General features: G+C 54.2%; 1 protein-coding gene across 2 annotated transcripts in view; it reads left to right on the top strand.

Annotated features, from left to right (window-relative positions):
• ZBTB40 (zinc finger and BTB domain containing 40) overlaps window positions 1-13,245 on the top strand; it is a 37,550-nt gene extending 24,305 nt beyond the window's left edge. For both annotated transcript variants that reach the window (XM_068968178.1, XM_068968177.1), the window contains 6 exons: window positions 2,214-2,378; window positions 5,456-5,670; window positions 6,960-7,122; window positions 7,827-7,913; window positions 9,024-9,241; window positions 11,117-13,245. In XM_068968178.1, the coding sequence (XP_068824279.1) occupies window positions 2,214-2,378; window positions 5,456-5,670; window positions 6,960-7,122; window positions 7,827-7,913; window positions 9,024-9,241; window positions 11,117-11,311 (1,043 nt within the window). In that variant the 3' untranslated portion in view covers window positions 11,312-13,245. The remainder of the gene's footprint in view (window positions 1-2,213; window positions 2,379-5,455; window positions 5,671-6,959; window positions 7,123-7,826; window positions 7,914-9,023; window positions 9,242-11,116) is intronic.
• The last annotated feature ends 708 nt before the right edge of the window (window positions 13,246-13,953 follow it).

Below are 13,953 nucleotides of genomic sequence, written 5' to 3'. Positions count from 1 at the left end.
CAAGCAGTGGGGGTGAGGGTCGGGCCCTGTATATTTCTGTCCACAGTGAGGGCAGGTGAGATCTGAGTAGAAAGCCAGATGCAGGGGAGATGGGGCCAGTGGAAGATCTGCGAGGGCGTCACGGTGTGGACCACACCCCCTACATCCTGCACGCGAGTGAGAGAGCCTCACCTGCGCGAGGGGCCCGAGCGAACGAGAAGGGGCTGAAGCACAGTCCACGAGGGTCCAGTGTTGAGAAGTAAGGTCAGAGAGGTCACCAAAGGCCGGCTCTTACAGGATCATAGGAGCCAAGGTTAGGACTTGGCTTTTAATGTGAGGAGTGTTAGTTTCTATTGCTGCTGTAAAAAATTTCCAGAAACAGTGGCTTGAAACAGCATCAGTGTATTATCTTTTACCATTTTGAAGGTTAAAAATCCAAAATGGGTCTTAGGAAGCTTAGCACCAAAGTTTCAGTGGAGTGCGTTCCTCCTGGAGGATCTCAGGGAGTTTGTTCCCTGCTTCTCGCAGCTGCCAGAGGGGGTTCCGTAGCTGCAGTCTCTGCCTTGTCATTGTGCCCCTCCCCCCCTTGCCTGTCCTCCCTGCCTCTTCGAAGGACCTTTGAGATTCCAGTTGGGCCTACTGGGGTAACCCAGGGTGCCCTCATCTCCTTAGTTACATCTGCCAAGTCCCTTTGCCATGTAAGGTGACGTGTGCACAAGCCTTAAGGGCGAGGGTGTAGACCTCTTTGGGACCTTTGTTCTGTCTACCACACGGAGGGGTAGGATCTGACGCACAGTCTGTCGGGTGAACTCTGACCACTCTGGACAGTAACCCTAACAAGGCAGGCGTATAGTATAAACAAAGAGATGGTGAGCCCATTGTGGAGGTGCTGGGCTTTAAGAGATGGTGAGTCCATTGTGGAGGTGCTGGGCTTCAAAGAGATGGTTAGTCCATTGTGGAGGTGCTGGGCTTTAAAGAGATGGTTAATCCATGGTGGAGGTGATGGGCTTTTTGATGAGAGCTGTGTTGGGGAAGTGTAAAAAGACTTTCAAGTTGGGGGCTGTATTGTTGAAAGTGGAAGCGACAGGATGGAGAATGGATTAGATGTGGGATGTGAGGGAATGAGAGGCATTAAGGATGGCTTAGGGGTTTAGGCAGGAGCAACCAGGCAAGTGATGCTGCCCTTTAAGGAAAAGGGGGAAACTGGAGAGGGAGAAGGAGAGTGTGTCGGGGTTGGAGGGTAGAGAACCTGGAGCTCTGTCCTAGTATGTGATAATTTGAGATACCTCTTAGACCTCCAAGTGGAGAGGAAGACTGGTAGGCAGTGACTCTAAGTCTGGAGCTGATGCTCTAAATGTGGGAGCTGCGAGTGTACAGATGGAACGCAAGGTTCTGAGATGAGATCATCCAGAAGGTGGAGGTGGAGAAGGCCTAAGCCTGAGTCCCAGGCTTCAGATAATTTCAGCTCTTGGTTCTAGAAACCCTTTTCTCTCCTAACAAAATTTTATTCCAAAGGGTAAACATACAAAAAGTGAAAATGAGGCTGATCCCCCTAGTTAAGGGCGACCCTATGATCTGGGGGGTCTGGACCCTAACCTTATAGGTTTTCCCGCTTTGTTGTTGGCCCATAAGGGAGACTGGAGGTACCGATGTTCTAGCTTTTTTTTTTTTTTTTTAACAAGTACCAGGTTTCCAGACACGCTCTTTACCAGTGTTTTCTAATACTCTTTGGCAGTCTAGTCTGGTAGTTGTATTTTCATTCCATGCATGAGAAAATAGAGAAGGCAAGAGCAAGTTGCTGGCAGAAAACTTTCATTCCTCTCTGAGGCCGTGTCTGTCATTTTTATGTGCATTTCTGCCCTGTGTGTTTTCGAAGGGGTCCAGACTCAGGTGTTCCTGGGCTCGAGAATCTATCTGTTTCCTGAGAATGGAATAAGCTCTTCCACACTTGCAGTGGCCGGATTAACAGACGGCTAGTCTTGTGTGGTGAGAACTCTGTCCTTCGCCTCGGCAGGGAGACCACACTGCCACCCTCTGTGCGGTCAGCTGTGTTGGTGAGGTGCCATCTGATCGGATGGCCCAGACCTCGCACCCAGTGCGTTGCCCGTTGCCTGATGTTCTCCTGTCACCTCCCAGGTTATATTTCCCTGCCGTGTGCCTTAGAACGTGATCGTGTTTTTATGAATGCCCTACATGTCCACTGCTGGCTCTGATAGACTGCCATGTATTTCCAGGGAAAATGTATGCCTGCCAGTACTGTGATGCTGTGTTTGCCCAGTCCATCGAGCTGTCCCGCCACGTGAGGACCCACACCGGCGACAAGCCGTATGTCTGCAGAGACTGTGGCAAGGGCTTCCGGCAGGCCAACGGCCTTTCCATCCACCTGCACACCTTTCACAGTACGTACTGAGGCTGCGGATGTCAGGCACTGGGCACCGGCCAGGCCCTGGGAAGGCACGCAGTGGTCCTCACAGCAGCTGTCTCTCCACCCTCCTGGGCCCCCGCTCAGTGCCTTCCCCTCCCCTGTCCTCCTGCAAAAAGCTGGAGTCCCTCTCTGCTATTTCAAGAAGAATCCCATTTTCACGTGTCTCTGTGTGATGCCTCATTTCCCCGTCTGGGCTATTTCCTTGTCTTCTGGTTTAGCCCACCTGGCTCTGCTTGGCTGACAGAGGCCAGTTTTGTTTGAAGGAGAGCCTCTGTGACGGACAGGCTCGCAGGGCCCCAGAATACTTCCCATTTGTCCAGTGAGCTGCTTTCCTCTCCTCCCGCCCCGCCTCTCCCCACTCCTTCTGGTCCATAACCTGCCTTTCCCCCAGGAGCAGCCTGGACACTTTGTGAAGTAACGTGTAGCGTGTGGCCCCTCGCAGTACTCCTTAAAAGCCGCCTGCCCAGCATCCTCTTCTGGATGCCTTGTGTTCACTCAGTTAGTGGAGTCTGCCCCGTCTTTGTCCCCTTCGACTAGAGCTGCTACAGGTAGAGACACACATCTGTTCTACACACAGAGCAGGGAGGGAGAGGAGATTTCGTGGTCCCCCGTCATCGAGAAAGGGCTTCTTCCCCGGTGCTCAGTGGGTAAAGAACCTGCCTGCAGTGCAGGAGACACAGGAGGTGCAGGTTCAGTCCCTGGGTCGGGAAGACCCCCTGGAGGAGGAGGGCACGGCAGCCCGCTCCAGTATTCTTGCCTGGAGAATCCCACGGACAGAGGAGCCTGGTGGGCTACAGCCCATGGGGTCACCAAGAGTCGGATGTAACTGAAGCAACTGAGCACGCGCGGGCGTCAACAAGAAATCAGCAAGGAGACATGGGTGGTCACCCTGTCTGCAGCAGCTCTAGTTGTAGGAGGCACGTGATCAGCAGAGTCCAGCAGGGGCTTAAGAGCCCAGGTCTGAAATCACACAGGCCTGGGTGTGAATCTTGGCTACTCTGCCGTTTACTTCCTCAAGCCTTAAACAGATTTCCTTATCTCGCTAAGCTCCACCCCTTCTGTAAGCTAGAGGAAATCCTAACACTGCCACACCGTGTTGCTGGGAGAGCAGAAGAGATCTCACACACAAAGCGTGAGGCTCCATGCCTGACACACAGAAAACGCACAGTGAATGCCAGATAGCGTTGGTGACAAGAGCAGCCGTCTCCGGTGCCATCTGTCACCGTCAGAGCCCGTCTTCTTTCTCACGCCCCGCACCTTGCATCCCCTTCTTCCCTTTTCCCCTCCCTGCCTCTGTTCCCCACTCACCAGTTTCTAGCTGTTGGCAAATACAGTATCTCACAAACATGTGCTTTCTGTCAGCACATTCAGGCCTGTTGTCAGGCGGCCAGCAAGGCACTTGGCCAGAGCTTGCGTGTGCCCAGCGTGCGGCTGGACACTGGGCAGTGCAGGAAACATGAAGTGCCCCCCTCCCCGACCCCCATCCCCCCCAAGGAGTTTCACAAGGTTGCCCAGCAGGCCTAGTTGCGGTAGCTCGCAGACGAGTGAGATCTGGCTTAGAGTCGACACCGCAACCGGGAAGTCCTCTCAGCCTCTCTCAGTGGCCTTCTGCTCCGGTCACGTTGTCCCAGTAGCATTACGCGGGGTCAGCAGAGGGGCAGACTTCGTCAGTTTTCAGAGTAGAGCAGACCCCGAACACTCTGCCATGACTTGGCGCACGGCGCCTGCAGCGGGTCCAGCATCCAGGCCCCTCTCTCGTCGGCTGTTCTTGCCTGTTTCATGGTCTCCTCGCTGCTTCTGGAGAATTCCGTCAGGTGTCTTAGAAGACAGTGTGACTCTGAGATCTCACGAGCTCATGTCCGTGGGGAAACCAGTTGACAATCCCAAGTGCTGCCGCATGTCAGGATTCCCAAGCCAGTCTGAGTCAGCACACACAGGAGATTGGCTTGTGGGCTGGGCCTTTCTTGTGGGCAAAGGATTTTATTATTAAAACATCTTACTTGCTGTTCAGAGAAAGGACTGAAGTCTTCTGCCACAGGGCTGGCAAATGAAGCCTTCATCAGTGCTAGTTCTAATTCTTGAGGTTCCCCCGAGGAGTTGCCTTGTCCGGTTAAGCATGCAGTGCAGAGGAGGGCCTTGTTACCCACCTCCGCGGCATCCTACTCACGCCATTCTCTAAAGCTTGATTTTCCTAACCTGTAAAGTAGGACTGATCACGGCATCTGCACATAGGGTTATTGGAAGGGTTAAGTGAATGAGGGCATGGAGGGCACTTAAAACTCACCCGTCATATGGCACTTAGTAGACACAGCTTAGGAAAATGTTTCTGTCATTGAATCTAAAGTGGGGATCAAGGACACATTCCTCCTCTCGAGTCGTCCTACTGCCCGCAAAGGAAGTAGTGATGCTTCAGGAGTGATGTGTGGGTAGTCTCTGTAGAGAATTCGAGAACTTCACAGCAACCCCCACTGTCAGGGGAAGGGAAGAGCCATACTTCCTGGAAAACAGTAAAATGAAGTTTGACTTGTAAGATGCAAAGTGAGGAATCGAGGTAAACTGCTTAATGCTCAGTTCAGTTCAGTTGCTCAGTTGTGTCCGACTCTTTGCCACCCCGTGGACTGCAACACCCCAGGCTTCCCTGTCCATCACCAACTCCCGGAGTTTACTCAAATTCCTGTCCATTGGTCAGTGATGCCATCCCACCATCTCAGCCTCCATCATCCCCTTCTCCTCCCGCCTTCAATCTTTCCCAGCGTCAAGGTCTTTTCAGATGAGTCAGTTCTTTGCGTCAGGTGGCCAGAGTGTTGGAGTTTCAGCTTCAGCATCAGTCCTTAAATGCTCAGTCTTTAAATGGTGCTTGGTCCAGAAGCCTCGGAGGAGTCTCACCCCTGCCCTAGGACGAGGGTGGAAAGTGGCTGCATGGTAAATGCAGTGACTCCGGCCCTGGGCTCCGTGGCCCCACGTGACCTCTGAGCAGTCTTGCCTCTGGAACTGTACACAGCCAGCCGCTCCTCACTGACTGTTGCCTGTGGTGTCTCCCCCGCCCACCAGACATCGAAGACCCATACGACTGCAAGAAGTGCAGGATGAGCTTCCCCACTCTGCAGGACCACCGCAAGCACATCCACGAGGTGCACTCCAAGGAGTACCACCCCTGCCCGACGTGCGGCAAGATCTTCAGTGCCCCATCCATGCTGGAGCGGCACATGGTGACCCACGTCGGGGGGAAACCTTTCAGCTGCGGGATCTGCAACAAGGCCTACCAGGTGAGCCTGGCCCCCGCGGGAGCCCAGCCGGCGGCCCCCCCAACCCTCCCTCCCTCTGGTCTCCCTCGGTCCCCTGGGGCTGGCGGCTTGTGGGACACCCCTGGCCTCCAGGATATGACCGCGCAGCTGGCTCTCATAAAGCATGCAGCTCATAGCTTACCCAGCTCCTCTGCTGTCACTGGTCAGAGTGGGGCTGGCTAGGAGCTTTTATTGGAGCCAAGAGTCCTTGCCCTCCTTCTCTTAGAGTTCAGCCTTGTCCTGTACTGAATGCTGCTTTTCCCCTGGATACTCAACATTCTTTGGAACCTATTGATCTGTGTGTCAAGGGATGTGAGGATGACAATAGCTGGAATTATCTTGTTTAGCAGAATTACTGGTGTTTTGTGGGTTTCTTTTTTTTTTTTTTTTTTTTCCTTAACTCCTCGGGAAGAGCTCTGTTTTTGTTTTGTTTTTTTACCTTAGAGTTTGCTATGTAATTAAGTGAAACCCCCTATGGATCTAAAAAGAAACCGCATCTATGAAACGCTCTCTGAGACCACAGAGCAGAGGATGGCCCTTGCTGGCATCTGTAACATTTGGGTGCAGAGGGATGCCCAGCAGCTCATTTCAGCTCAACTGAAATGGACAGGTAGCTTTGTTCTGAGCCTTGTGCTGAGATGTTGGATTTGCAGAGCCGGGTGAGACCTGGGCTGAGTCTCTAGGAAACCCTGGAACTGTGGGGAGAGTGTCACAGCACCGCTCCGGTACCTGGGAAGAAGGGACACTGGCTTTCGGAGCTGGCACAGCAGCCTCTCTCCAGAAGGTTTCCCGGCTGCACCCTGGGCCTCCAAGAGACAGCAGGCCAGGGTGTGACTCCTGGTGCTTCTGTTTGCTAATCGTGTGACCTTAGGCACTGCAGAGAGCCTAGCACCTCCCTCCTAGACTTACTGTGAGGCTGCGTTTCTGAAGGGCCCAGCCCTGCCCTGTAGTGGCCTCAGTAAATACACGGGCACCTTGTTCCCATGAACACCAGCCTCCCCTCGCCTGTCAGCGCTCACGGTGTTGGGTAAGAGTGAGACTCCAGGTCGACTAACTAACTGGACTCCCCACTCCTCGGAGCTCCTTTCTGTCTGCTAAGATTGGGTGCTGCCTTATTCAAATCAATTTTTGCTCAAGTAGACTCCTTAAAAAAAAGAGAGTGGGACTCCAGATCATAAGCTTCCCTGGGAGCGCCTGTCTCTCCTGAGTCTTTGTGAACCCTCCAGCTTGCCAGAACATTTAAGACCTGACGCTTGCCACATTCCTTTCAGCAACTGTCCGGCTTGTGGTACCACAACCGGACCCACCACCCAGACGTGTTTGCTGCTCAGAACCATCGATCTTCCAAGTTCTCGTCCCTCCAGTGCAGCTCCTGTGACAGAACCTTCCCCAACACGCTTGAACACAAGAAGCACATCAAAACAGAGCATGCAGGTGAAGCTGGGGTGCCCCGGACAGGGAGCGCGGGCTGGCGAGTGGGAGGGGCCTGGTGGCCTAGGGCCCTGGGCTCCAGCCCCAAATCGCTCCTCCCCGTGCTGGAGCACGGGGTGCTTCGGTGACTCCCCGTCGTGCCCCGGCACACCCGCGGGCACCACGTCAGTCAGTCCACCCATGACACTGGCTTGAGTAGCAGAGGTCCTGGAACCTTGAGCAACGTGACTCCCGCCGTCCCCGGGTGGCACGCAGGCCGGGGTGGGAATCCTGACTCCAGTGTGTGACCTTGGAAAGTGACCCCTCGCTCTGAACCTATTTCCTTCTCTTCAGAAGGCCAATTATTCACACCTGCGTGGCCGGTAAATGGGGGCATAGAGACAGCAGCTTGCACTCAGGGAGGGTTTCCTGAGCGCATGGCATGTTTCCTCCGGGTGTTTCCTCCTTTGATCCTGCAGTAATCCCCTTTACATCCAGGCATTCTGGCGCTCTTTACCACTCATTTCGCTGGTGTATTGGGTTGGCCAGCAGCCAACATCGGGCAGAAAAACCGAACGGCCTTTCGGGGCAGCCCCTAGTGTAGGTGTCGGGTTCCTAGCACTTGGCAGATGCCCGCTACTGTGCGCCCTCGCCCCAGCCCCGTTGCTCCCCAGCCTGCGAGAGTCTTCCTTTCGTTCTTTCCATGCCTCTGCTCGTGCGCCGCGCAGACGTGAAGTTCCATGAGTGTGACCAGTGCAAGGAGCTCTTCCCCACGCCAGCGCTGCTGCAGGTCCACATCAAGTGCCAGCATTCAGGTCGGTGCCCGCGAGGCGCCCCAGGGCAGGGCGGCCCAGGGTGTTCCCCTCCCCGTGCCCTTACGGCTGCACAGCCCAGGCCAAGTGACAGCCGAGTTGTGCCTCAGCTACAGCACAGGGCCGACGGTACTGCCTACCTCGCAGGGCAACTGTGAGAGCTGAACATGTTAGTGCACAGAACACTCTCCAGGCCCTGCACAGGGAGGCATCTTACGCATTACCTGTGATTAGCGTTCCTGCTCTGTCCCATCAAACCTAAATGCCAGTTATTTAAAAGGCACCATTTTTAACAAACCATTAGAAAAACTGGTTATCCTAAGTTCTGCTCTGGGCTCAATTTGACGTAGATTTTTATGCACTCTCGTCTGCCATTAAGTAAGTTGATTAACATAAGAACTCAGCGCTACTTTTCCCAGAGTAGCGCTCAGGTGAGATTGTTGGCATGAGTGTTATCCCACACAGAATTGTCCTCTGCCATCAAGGGCGCCAGTCAGGGAGCGCGTGGTAACGCCTGCGGTTTTGGTCTCCTGAGCATTAAAGTAGAGCTAGTCTCTTCTGATTCCTGCTTTGGGAATGCAGCTGACCATCCAACCCTGATCTCTCATTTAACTCACGTTTGGTTCCTGTGAGTTAGAAACACGCGCCGCTGCCATCTCAGGGCTTTTCTTTCAGGCAGTGGACAAGCATCCTGCAGGTCTCCATGCTGCCCCTTTAGGCATGCGCGCACAGGCACTTGTGGACAGTTACACCTGGCCTCCACGGCTTGCAGCAGCGGTAGCTGTCATTGATCCCATTTCAGAGATGATAAAAGTGACAAAATAGTGTCATTACCATTAAATGAATGAATAATAGGCTTTGGCAGAGGCAGATTTAGCTTGAATCGGATGCTAATGAAGCTGGACTTGGGGCCTGTCACTGGCAGGACTTTTCCAAAGCTCTGCCCCTAATCCTGTTTGTGTAAATTTGCACTAATTTTCCTAAAGAGACCTCTCCAAGTTGTTCAAGCTCCAGGCCCCACACAAGCTGAAGAGCTGCCCCTAGATGCCCCGCCCCTTCCCGGCCCCGCCCCGCTCTGGCTGCCCCAGCCATGCCTCCATCCCCCTCCTGCAGGGTCGCAGCCCTTCCGCTGCCTGTACTGTGCGGCCACCTTCCGCTTCCCAGGGGCCCTTCAGCACCACGTCACCACGGAGCACTTCAAACAGTCGGAGAGCACCTTCCCCTGTGAGCTCTGTGGGGAGCTCTTCACCTCACAGGCCCAGCTGGACTGCCACCTGGAGTCTGAACACCCGAAGGTGCTGGGCGCTGAAACCCAGTCGCAGATGGTGCAGGTGATTGTGGGGCCTTGGATGCGGGGTTGCGGACCCAGGGGTCTGGAGGCTTCTCCGGAGGCAGCCCCTTCAGACAACTAGCCTTTCTCCCTGGGACTCTCAAGGGGCCCCGTAAGTGATGACTTCATGGCCAGGAGGATCTTGCAGAAGCTTCTCTGGACCACCTGGTGGCTACCTGTGATACGGCCCCTGGGTATAGAGAGGCTGGAAAAAGAATTCTAAAAGCAGAATGACCTGGGCCTGTCCTTCCCATTCACACCCTCGCTCACCCTCTGCGGACCACTGTCGGGTGTGGTCAGAGTTGCAGGAACCCTCGGAGGAGGTGGGTGAGCTCTTTGTTGGGAGCTCCTTTGGTTGAAAGCCCTAAGCTTGATAGCCCCTGTGGGCTGGGCTCAGAGCATGTTTGAATGTCTGGGCTTTTCTGGGGGAAAACCCGCCTCTTCTCGGTCTCAAGGCTGTGTTTGCTCCCGCCCCTCTTTGTGTCTCTGGAACTCTTACCGTTCTTCCCATCTTCTCCAGAGAGGGTGGGCAGAAGAGGAAATGAAGCTCCATTCTGTTGATTGACAGTAAATTGCAGATGGACCAGAGAGGGACTGTGAGCTGGCTGGGCTGCACCCCATCCCGTCCCGTTGAGCAGTCCCTTTAGCTGAGTTCCTGCAGGCCTCTGTGCAGAGCAGAGGGCAAGGCAGGTGCCCAGGGCTCTGGGTGCTCCTGCTGCCATTTCAAGAACAGCTCTGCTTTTATTTATTTATATATATATATAAATATATATGTTATATATATATATATAAATATATATGCTATATATATATATAAATATATATGTTATATATATATATAAATATATATGCTATATATATATATAAATATATATGTTATATATATATATATATTAGGATTCTTGGTAAGATGTCCTTTGCAGGGGGGAAACAGAAAAGAGTCCGTTGCTAAAAGAAAATGACAATTTGAAAGCTGCTGTCCCAGATGATTTTTTATTGAACGTCACACACAGTCAGCCTCTTCCCTCTCACAGCAGAGACGTGGCTGAGCTTGGCATCCCCGTCTCTCCGTTCCTGTCTAGAGGAGGACACTCTCCGCTCTCAGCCACCCCTCAGGAATCAGGGTGGCTGAGCCCTCTGTGGGCACTCCGCATTAACAGCGTCAGCTATTCTGAGCTCCATGGCTCAGAAGGTTGAGGTTCAGGCAGGAAGTAGGTGCTCTTAAGCAGACTAGTTCTCCCGGTGATGGGAACATCATCTCTAAGAGCTGATGCCCATTTGAAAGGGGTGCATGTGGCCTGTAGAAAGAAGCCTGTGCCTCCAGCCAGGGGAGCTGCGTGAGGGAGCTGACAGAAGCCACATTTTGCCCACCTGTTCTTCCTCCTGTAGCCACCTAGCCTCCCAAGTGAGGCCCTCTGCCTGATCAATGCCAAGACACGCCACCTACAGCAAGCCGAGGTTTCCAGTCAGCCACCCCTGTTTCCCTGGTCCAAGCATGACACGAACCACCTTCATTCAGTAGCATTCCTTTCACATGGCACTTAGCTCTGTGGTGTAATCCTCGAGACAGGAAAACCAGTGTGAGAAACTGAGCCCACGTTCACTGGTGTGTAATCATAGAGTCCGGGCGCCCTGAGATGGCGTACTGAGCTAAATTACAGCAATTTAGCACACAGAGTTATTTAAATTGTTTGCCTGCCTTCTCTTTTGCATCACGGGTGTGTTAGACTTGCCTCTTCCCATTAGGCACATGTAATTGCTCTCCTCAGGTGAAAACATAAATACCATCATTACAGCGTGAGAGGAAAACCATGTAAATTCTGGGGAGCCAGCTGTGGACACTGCCCAGCGCTGCCTCACGGTCTTTCCCTTGCAGGTGATCCAGGCCCCAGAGCCTGTGGCCCCGACGGAGCAGGTGGTCACGTTGGAGGAGACCCAGCTTGCTGGCTCGCAGGTGTTCGTGACATTGCCAGATTCACAGACAGCCCAGACCAGCTCTGAGCTCGTGGCCGTGACCGTGGAGGACTTGCTGGACGGGACTGTCACCCTGATCTGTGGGGAGGCCAAATGAGTGGCTGCTCATGGCGAGGGGGGTCCTGCGTGTGCAGTGGAGGAAAAGCTCCACACTTGCCTGTTGCCCTTCCTCCCTGGCACAGTATTGAGCATCTTAGCTTCACACCAACCCAAGTGGTCTCCCTTGGGAAGGGGGCAGAAGCACGGCTGTTCTCATAAAACTAGCTTCTGAGTCATTGGCAGCCAACACGACCACCCCCTGTGGCCGGCAGGCCCGCTCCCCACAGGCCTCCTGCGGCGGCCTCTGTGACCCTGTCCTCCTGCAGGCGGAGTGAGGCTTCTGAAACAGAGGCTGAAGGAGCAGTGGAGCCAAGGCCGGTGGTCAGAGGGACAGGTGTGACACACCGGCAGCCCGCAGTATGTGGAGGGGCAGTTCCAGGTGGGACCGTGGCCCGCGGAGTGGGCCAGCACACGCTGCCAGGGCCTTCTGGCCATTGAAAAGCGAGAGAACCACACCGTCAGGCCGTGCAGGATCCCTTCCCTCATGTCTGGCATCCTCCCAGCCCCCTGCATGGCAGCCGTAGGCCTGGTAACAGCATGCCCATCAGGAAGGCCTCATTTCCAGGCTGAGGCCAACCCCGTCGATTCCATCGGCCCTTCCCATAGCCGTGCGGGTGTCCAGTGTGAGGCCACGTAGCTGCAAACCACGCCTGCCCTCCTGGAAACTCCTCATGGTGTTCTGTACTGGAGGCTGGTTCCCACAGTGTTTCCGTGGTGTCCTTATCCCCTTTCCTTAATCAAAGCCTCACACTTCCACCCAGCCTGGAGGCCTCGGCTCCCGATTCCTCCTGCTGCCCCGGTCTCCCCTGCATGTGTGTAGCCCCACTCGCAGCGCCCTTCCCGGCTGCCATGGGGAGTGCTGGCCAGCGGGCCTCTGGAGTCTGAATTTCACAAAGCTTTTTTTTTTTTTCTTCAGTTCCCAAAATATAATCCGATAATTAATGGTTTGTGGAATCCATTATGAAGTGCAATTAGATAGATATAGGTTCCTGCCGTTCAGAGGGAATGGCTAGCATTTATCTTCCTTTCCTTGATGCCAGAAGGTTGATGTCTGCGAGGGCAGCGTGTCCACGCCCAGCACGGCTCCCTGCCAGCTTGTGCGGCTGACCCCCTGTCTGATCCCTCACCCTCATGATACAGGCCACCCGAAGACAAGGCCACTGCTTCTCTCTAAGCACATTTCACATCACCAGACACCAGCGGGGGCGGGGGTCGATTCGAGTCACGGTCAGTCCTTTTATCGCCATCACTCTTTGCCGGAAGGGCCATAGTATGGCCCTCACCACCGGCCCGCTCTCTGCAGGCAGCTCAGCAACTCGCTCCCACCTCCAGCCGCGTGCTCATTTTCTGTGCAAATCGCTTGAGCTTGTCAGTTCAGGGATCTTCCCGTTAGGAAGTAAATGAAGTTTTCAAAGGCCAATGACTGACCAGAAGATGGTGCTCAAACCTTTAAGACTTGGCCTCCCTGTGAGGCCCTCGCTGCCTCTGCCAGGACTGTCTGTCTTCTTAAGTTTTCTCAGCCCCGTGAGCCGTCAGACCAGGACTGCTCTTGATCAGCAAGTGTCGAGATGACACCGAACCTCCGCTTGGCACCAGATAAAACCCCAGTGAAATTATGGAGCTGCCCAACCTGCAGGGCGTGGAGGCCGAGCCTGGCAGATAAGAAGGCCCGGCTACTTGGGAATCGCAGCAGCATCAAAACTTCTTCCAGCCAAAAAAAGAAAAAATGTAAAAATTAATGACTGGGGACCTGTAGGGGAAAGTGATTTTTTTCTTCTTAAAAAAGTCCTCTGAGTAAAAAAAGCTGTAAACTTTTGACCCAACTTTCCGATCCTTTTCGAGTACAAAGACAGCCTTTTCTCAGGTTTCAGAGAGAGACCCCGGTGGAGGCAGGATGCTCCTTCGCCTCAGACTTGCCGGACCTGCAGCTTGCTTTGCCAAGAGCAGGCAGGGAAGCGGGCCTTGCCGCCAGCTGCACTCTGAACCCCAGCACGGCCAGCCAGCGGGAGCACGAGGCCCGTGCTAGTTCTGGTCAGCACAAGGGGAAGGTCCAGCTGGAGTCACGTTTTTGCTCCGAGCGGACCTCTGCGAGATGCCGCATCAACAGTGACTTTTTACACCGTTGCTCCCTGGAGATCCCCAAGCATGGATCCCATTGTAGGAAGACTTTCCTAGTTCTGTCTGCCCAAGAGACTCTCTGGATTGCTGCCAGGGAGGACGCTGCTACCCGGGTCCCTTTGTCCACGTCACTGGCTCTCATGTGGCCTTTGCTGCTGGGTTGCTGCCCCAGTGGTCTCAGGGCTGAACCTTGGGCCACTGGCCATGGTACCCAGGAGTCTGTGGGCTTTCTTGGAACACTTGGATTTATTCATGAGACCCCCACCCCCCCTTCTCTAATCCCAGAGCTCATGAAGCACCTGGTGAGGAAGAAAGGGCAGGCAGATTCCAGGGTGGAGTCTGACTCCATGGGAACAGTGGGGGGGTCCGTGATGGAAAGGTGTCTGCTCGTCACAGGTGAGTAAGGCAGACAGCAAATAGGTGCTCAGGAGTGAGGCCCGCCCTGGGAAGATGGGCCCAGGCAAGTGTGTGAACAGAGCCTGAAAGGGAGGGAAGCAGAGACAATGGTCTATACTTGTTCAT

This window comes from Capricornis sumatraensis, chromosome 3, assembly GCF_032405125.1.
Source record: "Capricornis sumatraensis isolate serow.1 chromosome 3, serow.2, whole genome shotgun sequence".
NCBI classification, from domain to species: Eukaryota; Metazoa; Chordata; class Mammalia; order Artiodactyla; family Bovidae; genus Capricornis; species Capricornis sumatraensis.
This window is presented reverse-complemented; position numbering and strand designations above follow the sequence as displayed.